The 13,419-nt window shown below is 39.7% G+C and overlaps 1 protein-coding gene across 3 annotated transcripts; it reads left to right on the top strand.

The window, feature by feature from the left end:
- Positions 1-3,669, top strand: SPC25 (SPC25 component of NDC80 kinetochore complex). Of its 3 annotated transcripts, none has more exons than XM_054210278.1 (7): positions 1-65; positions 494-651; positions 740-805; positions 1,590-1,736; positions 1,890-1,994; positions 2,313-2,411; positions 3,415-3,669. In XM_054210278.1, the coding sequence occupies exons 2-7, from the start codon at positions 498-500 to the stop codon at positions 3,546-3,548; spliced, it is 705 nt and encodes a 234-aa protein (XP_054066253.1). In that variant the 5' UTR covers positions 1-65; positions 494-497; the 3' UTR covers positions 3,549-3,669. The 3 variants fall into 3 exon arrangements, with proteins under 3 accessions (XP_054066253.1, XP_054066252.1, XP_054066254.1); XM_054210277.1 differs by lacking the exon at positions 1-65 and adding an exon at positions 108-254; XM_054210279.1 differs by lacking the exon at positions 1-65 and adding an exon at positions 306-422.
- The last annotated feature ends 9,750 nt before the right edge of the window (positions 3,670-13,419 follow it).

Genomic DNA, 13,419 nt, shown 5'->3' with positions numbered 1-13,419 from the left:
GAGGCGGTGCCCAGTTAGAAAGCGGCCGTTGGGACGGCGGGAAGGTGCCGGCGGTTTGAAAGCGGGTGGGTGCGGGCGGCCTTGGTGCGTCGCCGCCGCTCGTCCTGTCCCGCAGCCCCCATCTGGTCGGGGGGAGCTGCCCGGCGGCCCTTCGTCCCGGGCTCGGTGGGAGGATGGCGAAGGGGCGGGAGCGCACCGGCGGCAGGAGTTGGCGACCCCGCTGCGGGCTGTCGGCACCCCGGAAAGGGCCGTCGGTACGGCGGCTGTCCCCACCGCAGCGCGGGGCCGCCTCCTGGCGCAGGGAGCCCGCCGCTGATGGAGCAGCAAAAGAAACGTAGCTCCCGCTGTTACTGCTTGTTGTAGTAACAATACAGTAACAAGGCGAGCGGATAAAAGCTGCCCTGAAGGTTTATCCTGTAATTGTGAGTTATACCTGCTGCGATTGTCTTGTGTGTCTTCACGCTGTGTTTATGCCCTTACGTGTTTGTTGCAGCGCTATGGCCAATATAAAGACAGAAGATGAAATCATCCTCTTTGAAAGGGAAATGAAAGAGTTTTGGACCAAATTAAAAAGCATTTATGGCACCGAGCAGATCAATCAGACTTTAGCACTGAGGGATTCATGCAAGGAGTCCATAAAAGTGCTTTCAGGTAAAAAGGCTGTATGTTCCTGTTACCTCTGCTTTTTCTGAGTTATCACCAGACTTCTTCAGATAACTGAAATAACTTTCCATTACAGAGAAATGGTCCAAGAAGCTGAAAGAAGGGGACCTGATGATTGATAAGATTCAGGAGTATAGCAATGGTATGGTGTTTTATTTATAGTGTCTAATGTTTCTAAAATTAATGTAATACAGCTGAATAATATGTTTAACTTCACACATTAAAAGGTAAATAACAGCATTAGAATGGAGACAGAATTAAAACCAAAGATATTTGGTTGGTTATTGGATGTAAATTGCAAGTTAAAGGCAATTTGTTGGAAAACACTGATAATGCAAAAAGATAAATATTGGGTAAAAGTTTTCTGTATAGTGGTTTTGGTGCTTACGTATTTAAAACAACAAAGAACCAGAACTTGCTGACTGCAACAGGAAAAGTAAATTAAATTGCTTAGTAAAGTTAATATTGTGAGGTTACTCACACCTCTTCCATATTAGTAATAGAATAGAGTCAGCTTATCAGTCTACAATTAACTTCTCTGAATTTTGTCATTAAACTTAAAATAATTGGAACTCTAATATCAGTCAGTGTTTCCATTCCTTGCTTTCTGTCAAATTATTTGGCTGTGGACAGGATCCACCATCTTCTTCCTTTGAGGATGTATATAGTTCTGGCACCAGAAAAAAACTGCATCTGATAGAGGTGTCAGAGGAGCTCCCCATTTAATAGTTTCTCTTTTGAATAACTTTCACTTTAAGCTTTTATCCAGTGCTCTTGGTATAGTTATGCTGACTTCTTTCTCCAGATGAGATAGTATACATTTCACTAGACTTTATTGAAACGAGTCATCTCAAACTAAATAGTACTAAATAGTGGGGACCTAATTGATCAACTGTATATGTGCATATTTTCTTGCCTCACTCTAGAGATTCTCCAGCAGAGCCAACGCATATCAGAAAATCAAGAGCACTTGACAGAAATAAAATCTAACCTAAATCAAGAAGAGGAGCAAAAGAAGGACTTGACTGACAGCATCCAAGAGCTTAAAGAAGAGTTGATGAAGAAAAAGGAAAGTAAGTAAGCAAAGGATAATAAGTAAATTTTCTTAATCAGAAGAGGAATTGTTTTCAACACTTGCTCTTGCTGGGCTTTTATACTGTTCGATTTTTTTCAATGTGCTTGTTTTACCTTTACATTGTTATTTATGGTGGCTTTTAAAATTCTAGTAATATCTTCTAAAAACAAAGCCGCTAAGGAGAGAATGGAACGACTATGCAAGTCTAAAGTATTGTTTGAAGAGCGGCTTGGACTGGAGATACGCAGAATTCACAGTAAGTTTCTGTAGTTTTCATAGTTTCCACATGCAGTGCTACAGTGTGTTTAATGCTGGATTGTGCAGTGAAGAACATACTGGTTTACACAACTGAAGAATTGCCCCAGCCCACGTATTACCATTGTCTCCCCAATGGCAGAATATGGTATGTTAAAATGCACTTGTCTTTCAAAGAGACCGGGTTTGCTTAGTAAGTATTCTAAGAATATGAAGTGAAACTGTAGCTTGATATTGTGATTTTTTTTTTTTTTGTCATCATTGTGACTCTCCAGCAGAGGTTAATTGTGTTAGTTAATTCTGTTTGTGTTTGCTTTAGATGAACAATTACAGTTTATATTCAGACACATTGACCACAAGGATCCTGACAAGCCATATGTGTTTACCCTTTCCATAAATGAACAGGGAGATTATGAAGGTATGTGAATTCTGAATACTTAAGCAAGAGGACAGAATCTGATGCACCTATTTAAAAAAAGGGGGAGAGGAGTAAAGTACAGTTTAGTTGTAACCTTTATCTTCCAGTTTCTGAATGATAATCTTTCAATGGTAATATTTTTTAATGAAGTTTCTCTTGTTAATTTATATGAAAATGCAACTGCTTATTTTTGCTCCCTTCCATTTGTGGAGTTGCTGTTTACTTTGCACCGAGCAAAGCAGGAGAGAGAAGACATATACAGGCATAGATAAATGCTTCGGTTTGTAGTTTGTTGTTTCTTCCCTTTATGGTAGAGTGAGTGTTTATGCTGGCAGGCATATTTCAACTTGTTTGAGAAGCCTAGAGTGCAGAAAAAAATGAGGTTCCCTGCTATGTGGGGAACGCTTACAGTTGTGTGACATAGGAGGAAGATTAAAACTTGAAATCCAGCATTCCTCTTTGCAAGGGTACAGCCTTTCAGACCTTAAAGCTGCTTTTGCAATACAAATCTTACTTCAGTTACAAAGAACAGTGGCGGTAATTTGTGTACTGTGCTGAGTAGCTTCTAAATGGATGCTGCTGTTGCTCTGCTTGCCTCTAGGTATGGACTCAATCGATTTCTAGTTTTACTAATCCAAATCTAAATTGTGCTGAAGTTAAAAGTGTATCATATGCTGGGCTACATCAGCTTTCAGTCTGCTTGCCTGCAGAGCAACAAACGAAGTTTAGGAATGTGTTTCATTTTTTGAGCAGGCTATGGATTACTGGAATTGCTGTAATTGCAGGAGCACAGCACTGAGTGGGAGGTCTGGAAAACAAAAAAATAATTGTGTGTTCTTTGAGGCTTTGTCTTTGCTGAAAAACGATTTAATGGGTTAATCAAAAATAGTACTTGATGAAGGTAAGACATAAAAGGATAGCAAACTACATTCATATTTCATAAGTATGGAAAACAACTAATACTGGATTTTTTTATAATAGTCTAATCTTTCTGTCATTTTAGTGACTTCCTGTACTCCTCCTCTGGACTGTATAGCAGAGTTGCAGCTCAAAGTGAGAGAAACTAACAATTTTTCTGCATTTGTTGCCAACATCAGAAAAGCTTTCACTGCTTTATCATATAAACAGTCTGCATAAAACAGCTTATACCTCCCTCTCTAACTGTAGAGTGCTTTTTTTTTCTTTCCTTCCTGTATTCTGAAAGTATGTATTTATTCATGACTTACTCTAATTTCTCAATAAAGAAAAGAAAATAGTATTTTAGTTCACTGTCATCTAGAGACATTTTGGATGATTCTTTGAACAGCAGCATAATAAACTACTTCATTAATTGAATGTCTTCAGACATGTAAATTTTGATCCAGTAGCAAGTAGCTTAATGATGTAATGATCTCTATTTAGCTATCCCAAGCGGATATTCAAAATAAAGTACTTTCTGTAATTCATGTCTCTCTTCCGAAAGCGTAGAAGTGTCTTTCAGGTCTATGTGGTTGGAATAGGACTGAAGCCTACCAAAATAATGCACTGGAGCTTAGCAATTACTTCAATTACCTGTGTCATGGGCCACTATCTTAATTTTTATCCTGTCGTTACTCTCCAGTGTTATCACTCACTTTAATACATGTAAATTGTTGGGGTTTTTTGGTCTGTTAAACTGTATATTTTACTGCCTGTTTCAGATGCCTGTCAGACACCTATTTCTGTTTTTAGTAACAAAACCATTTGATGTGCTTGCTATTCTTGAATAAAGCTCTTAATAGGAACAAGGGGGAACTCTGTATAGATTTGATCAAAATTCCTAGAGATGTGAAATAGAGCCCTGCTCTAGCCCAGAGGCTCCTGGCTCCTGCAACACACAGCTGGGCAGAAAAGATGGCCTGAAACTTGAACTGCAGTGGTGAATGAGTAACACTCCTAAGATCACCAGCCTTAGTGTTTTATTGGGTATGTTTTAGAACAGACTAGTCATTTTGCTTTATTACATAAAGCATGTTCCAGTAAAGGACTATTTATTGTCATTGGAAATCTTAAGACATGGCAAAACCTGGAGTATAAAGTATGAAACTAAGCAGTTACAGATAAATCATCTGTGTATCTCGTAGCTTATCAAGAAGACTGTTATTGCCACTGTACTCAGCTTTGATTAAAACTATTCTTTTCCTGTCTTATTTGTAAAGCCTTTTCCTTTTCACAAAATATTTAAATTGGCAGCTGCATCAAGAAAGAAAACTCTTCATTTGATAATACAGTGTCGTTTACTTCTAGTGAAGTAAAAGACAACTTGAATTGAAAACTAAAGCTGATCCCTCTCAAAATGCAAATATCTAGGTACATAAAAATGAAATATAATGTAGAGAGTAAAAATATCCAACACTCTGAAAACACTGTCAAAAAGTGCATTTCCTACATAATGCAAACAACCTGTTAAAATATCATTTTGAAGAATGTTCCAAATTTTTTTTAAAAAAAACAAAACTTCAGAGTATTTTCTGTGAAGTGAAAATTCTTCATTTAAAATAACATCCTCTCTCAAAGCAGTTGCAAAGAGAGGCCCTTCTTTCCTGTGAGATGCTAGTTAAAGTCTTTAAATTTATACGGCGTGTACCTACACTAGCATTAATTTTTTATCAGGAGTGGACTTTTGGCATGACTCTCCTGGTCCTCACCACTTTGGTTCACATCTCAAATGCAAACGGCATTCCTTTTGGAAGGCAACTACAGTGGGAGATGCGCACATAACGCGTTCCTGCTGTTAATGTTATGTAGTCCGTAGGGCAGACCAGAGCCTGTCCAAACCAGCGTTAGGTGCAGATGTACTGATGTAACTATAGCAGCACTTACTGTTCTTGCCCCAACCTATAATCTTATGCTAAAATAAATCTTATACCCAAAATAAACACACACCCCCCATACCTCTTTACTCCTATGCCTTCATCAGCTTCTTAATATGTAAACCTGGCCATTTAGGCATGTTTTAATCTGGTGATGCTGACAAGCTACTCTTACTACAGTTGAGAATATTGCCCAGGCTGATGTGAACCATACTTTAAACCTCTTGATTTGTCTAAACAGTACAACTTGCTGGATACAGCACAAACTATGCACCCAGTCTTCTATGAGATAGCTAAAGTGCATCTTAACAAAAACACGTAACCCATGTTTGCATATGTTGTCTTCAAAGAAGAGATAACCTTCCATTTCTTCTCTAAAGGCATAATTTGCTATTTTCTAATTAACGCATCTTTTTCCTTGGTATGCCCTATTGATTTTTTTTCTTGTCTTACAGCCAGCTATACCCAAAACATGCCGCAAGAATGGTAAAGGTGCCAACTGATTACATTACAATTTTAGAACACAATGGCGGCAGAGATTACTAGGCATTTCTCTAATGACATCTCAAATGAAATACATCCTCAATTCCTGGCCTGTCCGTAATCCCCATGTACTCTCTGAGAATTTTGTAACCAACAACGGGACAAACAGAGGCACAGGGTGGGAGACTGCCTTCAAATACTGGGCTAGTTGTTCATTAGCAGATTTTGCCTCCTTTTCAACCATGCTAACAGGAATATTTAAATAGTTGATATTTCTTTCAATTAATTGCTTCTACCAGCAAAAGAATGCTGTAGGCACTTTATGTATGTCAACATACCAGCCAGCAGTCCAAAAAAATTCAACATGCATTCAGCCAGCTCTGCACTTCCCACTTCTTTCTTCTTTCCCAGGAGCTAAGACTGCTGTCTTAACCGGCTTTGTTGGTATCTCTTCCTCTCTTCCTTCCTTGTACAAAAGCCCTCACCTTCCATGTTAGAGAGCCCACCCCTTCTGGCTTCTCACTAATGGCATCGCCCCTGAATCCAGAATGACTGTCTTCTTTTTGAAGCCCACTCCTGCCCTTCTCCACCTGTCTGTTCCAAGCAACTCTTGAGTTGCTCCGGAAAGTAAGAACTTCAGGATGCTCAACCAAATATTGTACAGCTGTTGTATGGAAGCAAAAAGAGGCAGTACACAGCCACCTCATTTCCATGTTTTCAAATGGAGCTGTTTATTCATTAAGGGTGTACATATTGTTCGGATGCACTCCGTAGCATATCTGATTTGATCATGACCTTCACAGGAGAAAAAAAATTGAAACATGCCCCTGAGTAACAAAGACAAATGCTCAGACTTACTGTCATTTTCTTTTCATGTTCATCCCAGGCACGAGTAATTGGTTTATTGCTTCCAACAAAATTACTTTGCCAAGATTGCTATGTACAGATCATAAAATGTATGACAACCACTGCACTGGAATTTACATTCCTAGGAATTATTTGCTAGAAAAGATGACGTGCTTGGTTGTAAATGTTCTGTGCATACGCCTAAAGCAAGAAGTAAAGTTTGAAATGTTTATTGTGTGTAATTTAAACCTTTACAGCTCCTTTTGGAGTTTGAATAATGAACCTCCTTATATTTGCCAAGGCAAATCAGATGCAGATCTTATTTCCTCTAAAACAGCCAGGTATTCCAAAACCAGATAAAACCTAGAAAAGTGTACACAATAGATTTGTTTCTTTGCTTATTATAAAATATGAAGAAAAACTGGCTTGTGGCGTCCCTCAAACAGCCTTTACGCTAGCTGAAGTTCTGTCTTAAAATCTTAAAACCTTTGTGCCTTTATCAAATTAGCGCTTAGTGCTTACAGCATTTCACACACCTGGATCTGTGGCAATCATCTTCTATTTGTTATGAAGCTGCACAATGCAGCAATATCCAATAACAGTAAGGACAACTAGGATGATACTATATAGTGATCCAACAAATACAATTACTGGGCCCCCAGTGTACTGGACAGTATATAATTACAGACTGAAATGCCCCGACGAGCATAAGGGAAAGCTCAAACTCAAAAGCAATACGCAGCTCAGGGGCTGTGACACACCATCGACCAGCCCCCTTTAGCTGGTGCTAGTGCTCCACCTATTAGCAGCATCAGGATCTGAAGGCAGACATAGATCTTAGTGAAAGTCAGTAAAGACTTTTCTTTTTTCATAAATCAGTTTGCCCAACCCTGAACGTTACTTTCCCTTTCAAACTGTTGCCCCGTACTTAGCTACCACGGCTCAAGCCTGAAATGTGTGGGCCTTCAACTAATGCTGACCATACAGAAAATTGCTGAGGTACTGGTGCTCAGCACCCCTCCAATTTATCTTGCAGTATAATGTAAACATCTGGAAAAAAGGTGTTGAATTTATTATATATTGGAAATACACTGTGAATTTAAGGACTGTTGAGAAGATAAAATAATATTAAATATTAATAACATATGAACCAAGTGCATTTAATCACAGTTGTTGTTTGTATGATACCCGGAAGTCAGATTTGAAAAGAAACTGAATTACTGTAAGAGTCCTGGCTAACAGAACAGTTTTATTACACACCTACTCAACCAAGAGTGGAGGTGGTTAAGCTGAGTTTGTTGACATTTTTCATAAACCCTCTTGGATGTTGCTAGACATATTTTAAAAAGCAAACAAACAAGTAATGGCTACACTTGTGAAAGTCATGACAGCCATGGAAGTTATACTGCGCTTCTGTCATATTCCAATTGTGTTATATTACTTACTGTCTCTATCAACTTTGGGAATTTATTCAGTACCTTGATATTATCTAAATTAGTCCTGTCATTATAATACTCTAAAACCACTGTGACCTCATTTGTGAGTGATTTATAACTTTTTAAAAGCCCTGCTGAACCCGATGTAAGAAACATGCACAAACATAAATCACTTAGTCCCACAGGCAGACTACAGAACATTTTTTAACTGTATGAATAACCCATACTAAATCGTTATGGTAATACTCTTACCTTTTTGAAAGCAATAGTTGCAATCCAATTACATCAGGCTTTACTGATGAATAGGATTGTATGCCTGAAAGGCTGGGGGGAACGACTCTGATTACCAGACAGTGAGACTCCATTCTTTTTGTCCTTCTTATTATCCCTAATCACTCTAAGAATTATACATGAAGAACTCTTTAGAATCTTGAGGTTATGAACAAGTTGTTCCAGCAGAAGCGCAAGTAATGAAGCCTGATTTCCTACAGATCTGTAGTTATGTCCTTAAGCGGTGCCGTTCTCTTCGCTGCAATGTCCCAGCTCCTCTTTACAGCCTCCCCAGTGGGCGAGAGCCAGCGCCGCTCCTGACGTGCGTGACTTCGGCCTGCGCTTGGCTGCTGCTAAAGCCGCCGAGCAGGGGCTGCGCTCTGCCTACCCTTCCTCCAGCGAGGAGCAGCGGTTTGTCGTTCTCTCCTTTAGCTGGTTGCCTATTTTTAGTACACCGTAAGAACAGCGATAGCTGCAACACAATTTTCTTTTCAAATCTGGACTAATTGAGAAAACGGGTTCAAAAGTTATTAGGGAGACTGACAGACTGCTAAAAGTAGTGTTTAATCATGCAAGCGCGTAGTGTTGGGTTTTTTATGACCTTATACATATTTTAAAGTGGCTATGCACTGAAATGATGAATTGAAAGAAGATACAATTAGTGCTAATTTGACTTCCTTCCTCTTCAGTTGGAGCATGTTGAACAATGCTAATTGCTATTGACTCATCTGGTTTGTGACTGTTTGATGGATAACTCTCTCCATGGAAACATGCTCTCTGACTGACTTGCCTCAATGAATTCTTTTGCACTGGCTGCTGGGTCACGGGCTCATTCCTTCACTATCCAGTATCTTCTGCACCAGAGCTTCAGCTGGAATAACTGGCTTGGCAGAGAAACAGGTCTTTTGAACCAACACCATCTATGCACCATTATTGTTAGATTCAGATGCATGCAACATTGACTTTACACTGATGGCAATTATCGTTAAGGATTCCAAGCATTTAAGAGCAGACTGTATACATTAACTTTTTGGCTAAGTGAGGAGTAGAAGTGAGAGAAGGGTGGCCTCGTGGGTGGTGTACTAGCTGTCTAAGTTAAAGCACAGTCCATTAAAGTAAACGCTTACCTTGTACGTTAGAAATAAAAACAGGCAAATAACTATATACTTAACTTTCCAAAGGAAGCTAACAAGAGATAAACTTGCTTGTTTAACTCCATGTCTGACACAGCCCCGTTAATGGAAAGACAGTGCAGCAAATCGGTAACTGTATTCTTTTAACATTAGTCATCAATATCAGCATGACTTACGGGTCTGTATTTTCCTTCTGCCTTAGTGCAAAGGCAGAAGAGCCGTCTGATAAAATTGTGTTTCTAAAGGAAAGAGGGAAAACCTCTTCTGACATGCAATCCTCAATGCTGTCATCTGCAAGTCTGCAGCAATTAGCTGTAAGGTTAGTCCATAATTCCGACAGTCTGCGTTACAGTGCGGGACCACCTTTACCAAGTGCTCTGCTAATGGCATCGCAATGAATCAAATTAGCAAATTTACAGTCAGTGTTCATGCAATTTACATGAGAAAGAGGGTTTTACTTTCCTCAGCTGCTCCTCCTGAAGTTCCCCTCAACTATCATTTCTCGACTATATTGTTTGGTGGAGAACAAACTTTACAAATTTGCATCCAATCTTGCTCTTGACTGTGCATTAATCCTATCCAGATGGCAGCTGATGTCACTGTTAGGAATCCATTTTTCCTCTTCCAAATAATATAGTTAGAATTTTATAGTAGATTACCTGTCAAATCTTACAGATGAGTTCTTATATAAGAATTCTCCCACGCCAAACAGCTCATTTTGTCCTGGATGCTTGGACTAGTTGCAAGAGTAGCACAGAATATCACAGCTTAACTACGAGCAATCTCAATATTCGCGTACTCTTTATTTGACAAAATTAATTTATTGAAAAGATTAATTAAATTAGCAGGAAATTGCTATGAAAGAGGAGCAGCTATTTAAAGAACTTCATGTGAAGTTCACAGCAGTCCTGGCTGCTTTTTACATCCACCCGGTCCAGGGGGGTACCACAACTCAGGTCATCACTTTCTCAGCGTTCCTGAAGTGCCAGACGTTGGGCCTATGTTTTAAGTAATCTGGATTACTAATGTGCAAATCTTTTTCTGAAGCTGGCATATGGATTGGGTTGTCCAGTACAGTAACAGCTATGGGCACTGATCTCACTTGGAGATTGTTCAGTGAGAAGCCATGTATAAAAACGAGATACAGTAACAACTAAACACTTTGGCTGAATCAACTTTATATTAAAATTAGATGAGGGACTATGCAAATATATCTGTAAAACAGCGAGCCTTTCTGGTAGGGGGCAACTCTTTCAAAGATAATTTAGGAGAGCAAAAGTAATTAAAATTACTATTACTGTGAGTTAAAAGGGGAGGTTAGCTTTAAAATGAGCCCAGAAACAGAACAGAAAGTTGCTAGTTAGGTTGATACAGGAGGGACCGGATGCAATTCTAATTAGGGAAGGATCACATCTCACCTCTGAATTTCAGGATTCTTTTTTCGTGTGAAAAGATTGCAAAAAGTTGCCTAAATATAGCAAGAAATGCTACTGTCATGCAGTTGTACAGGGGGAGCCTTACTCAGTTCTGTTTTGGAATAAATAAAAATAAGCTGCATATATTTTCTAGAGAGAGGACCGTACACTTGGAAGTGTTTTAAAAATATCAGAGCTACAATGGTGTTCTTCAGACGTTTAGGAGAGGGTATTAATTTGGGGATGTAAATATATGTTGTCGGCAAGTAGCTTTAGAAAGTACATTATGTTTTCATCTAATTAAGCGACCTATAGCACTAACGTTACAAGTCAGTCATACTGCTATTAAAGATAACAACTCCAATACTGAGCTATCTTGTAATACTTGATTTTATGCTGCCACTTTCCAGTGACTAAAAGCTAACTGTTCTGCGTCACCCCTAAACAGTTACATTTGAAAGTTAGAACCTTACAACCGCCTCAGTGTTGCACACCAGTCTGCGTTTAAGCAATCCCTCTACAAGAATCCTCAATGGCTTGGCAGACTCAGGGCTGAAGAAGAGAGGTATAAACCACTTTCCCCAAGTGTGTTTACTGCTATAGTCATAAAGCCACCTTCTAAGGTACGAGATGGAAGGCGTGCGCACCTCACCCTCGCTCCCTGCTCCGCTGCCCGGCGGAGAGGCCTCCAGTGGGCACTGTTGTCACCTACTGCCAGAGCTCTGGCCTGGCACAGCACGTGCCTTGGGTACGCCATTATTCTGCCTCGCTAACACATACTTATTGTTTTATTCACTTGCTTTGCACAAATAGGTTTTGGATTGTTGGAATTAACTTTTCACAGAGATGCGATCTCTGGATTTTACAGTCCGGGGGGAGGGCAGTCACTGGTGAGAAGTCTGGAAATGCAAGTTTGCCCAGCATGCATTCCAGCTTCATACCTATTACGCATACCAATGTTTATTTAGTATCTCTCATACTTTTTAATATTGAGTGTATTCACATTTTTAAATTCCCCTTAACGGGAACTCCGTGGAAAACAGCCTCTGATGACCATATGCCAGCCATCCTGGACTCCTCTGCACCTGAGCACAAATTGGCATCCTGCTCTGTGAAATCCACTTAAGAAGGTAACCCACTGACAAGCGTAGACAGTGTAAAATCTGTCAAGGGGCAGGGACTAGTATCTTGCAGAACAGGGCATGAAGAGGACTGAAAAACCAGTATAAATTAGGGAACCAGCAACCCTCCACCCACACTATTAGAGCCGGGCCTAACAGCATGGAGCAGGAGTCCCTCCACACAAGCTCCCAGCCTCTGTCCATCACAGCATGATAAGCTACCAAGTCATGCGGCAATTTGCCCATCCATCACAGTTACACATTTGGATTCCTTCCATTCACCTTCTGTACTACAGGAGACTCTGTCACCAGCTTTTAGCTCTCCTAAAGCAGCACAGACCTCCCGTCTTCCTCTTCTGAGAGCCTGTGTCTCTTGTACAGACGGACCTTTACAGACTTAAAGGCAGTACATCAAAAAAATCGTGCTTTTTCACATTATCCTGAGCCATTTTCTGTCCACCATGGCTCTCCCTTGTGCTATATAAATTGAGGGGTACACGTGGAAGAGGAAGCAAAAGATACTAGACATACAACTGGACAAATTCCCACATAATTAAATCTCTTCATAAATTTCTTCAATAAACAAGAATTTAAACGCCATATTAAATGCACTACAAGATTCTCTCTATATATTATCATGGGCACATATTAACAACGACAGTAATTAGTTCTGTAAACACAATGGAAATCCCCAGGTTTAGTTCTTTTCCAGCGGCAAAACTTCAACTGATGTGTGACAATTCCTATATAACCAGTATTTGTGTTATGAGAACCGTTGCCTCAATTTTCTGCTGAAGTTGTAAGAATGTTTTCATGCATCCTCTTTATAAATACTTCCTCATCACGTTTTAATGCTGCACCAAAGCCTGCCTGATAAGGGTATTTTGTAGGCTTTACTTTGGTGAGTGTATGAAAGCAATTCCAGCTCATTGCATTGCTACACATACACAGCTCCTTGTTTAAAAAAGGTAAAGCAAATCCCTTTACCCCTCTTCCTTGTAACAGCAGTGAAAAAACATAGGATCCTATAATAAATAAGCAAGCAGATTTGGTCTACTGTAATGGTACAGGTCTGAAAGATGCAGCCTCCTTGGCAAAATCAAGAGATGCAGCTTTTTCTCTGGAGAACCACTGTCCAAGTGACCCTCTTCTCTCACTTCCAGAAGTGGTTAGTAGGTGGTGCTTTAGCCTGACACATCTGAATGAATATCTACTTTTAAGAAATTTGACCACCTAGACTGAAAAAGACAGCTTTTCCAAAGTGGGTCCAGCTGGACACTCAGAAATTATTAACATGCAAAATTTGAAATCCCAAGACAATGTCTTCTTTTAATAAAAATATTTTAACTTGTATAGAGAGAACTTGTCCTTCTGCCACTGTTACTGTCCTGTAACCAACTGTTACAAACAGTTTCATACAAGAAATAACATAAAATACCACAGTGATGAACTCAGCAAAGACACACTTGGATC

Source organism: Rissa tridactyla, chromosome 7 (assembly GCF_028500815.1).
Source record: "Rissa tridactyla isolate bRisTri1 chromosome 7, bRisTri1.patW.cur.20221130, whole genome shotgun sequence".
In the NCBI taxonomy this organism is placed as follows: domain Eukaryota; kingdom Metazoa; phylum Chordata; class Aves; order Charadriiformes; family Laridae; genus Rissa; species Rissa tridactyla.
The sequence above is the reverse complement of the archived record's forward strand: the minus strand, read 5'-3'. Positions and strand labels throughout refer to the sequence as shown.

Excerpts from the sequence above, each read along its gene's own strand:
- SPC25 (XM_054210278.1), top strand. The coding sequence starts at position 498 with ATGGCCAATATAAAGACAGAAGATGAAATCATCCTCTTTGAAAGGGAA. Across the intron at positions 1,737-1,889 it reads GTTGATGAAGAAAAAGGAAA|TAATATCTTCTAAAAACAAA; the intron begins GTAAGTAAGCAA and ends TTAAAATTCTAG. Across the intron at positions 1,995-2,312 it reads GGAGATACGCAGAATTCACA|ATGAACAATTACAGTTTATA; the intron begins GTAAGTTTCTGT and ends TGTTTGCTTTAG.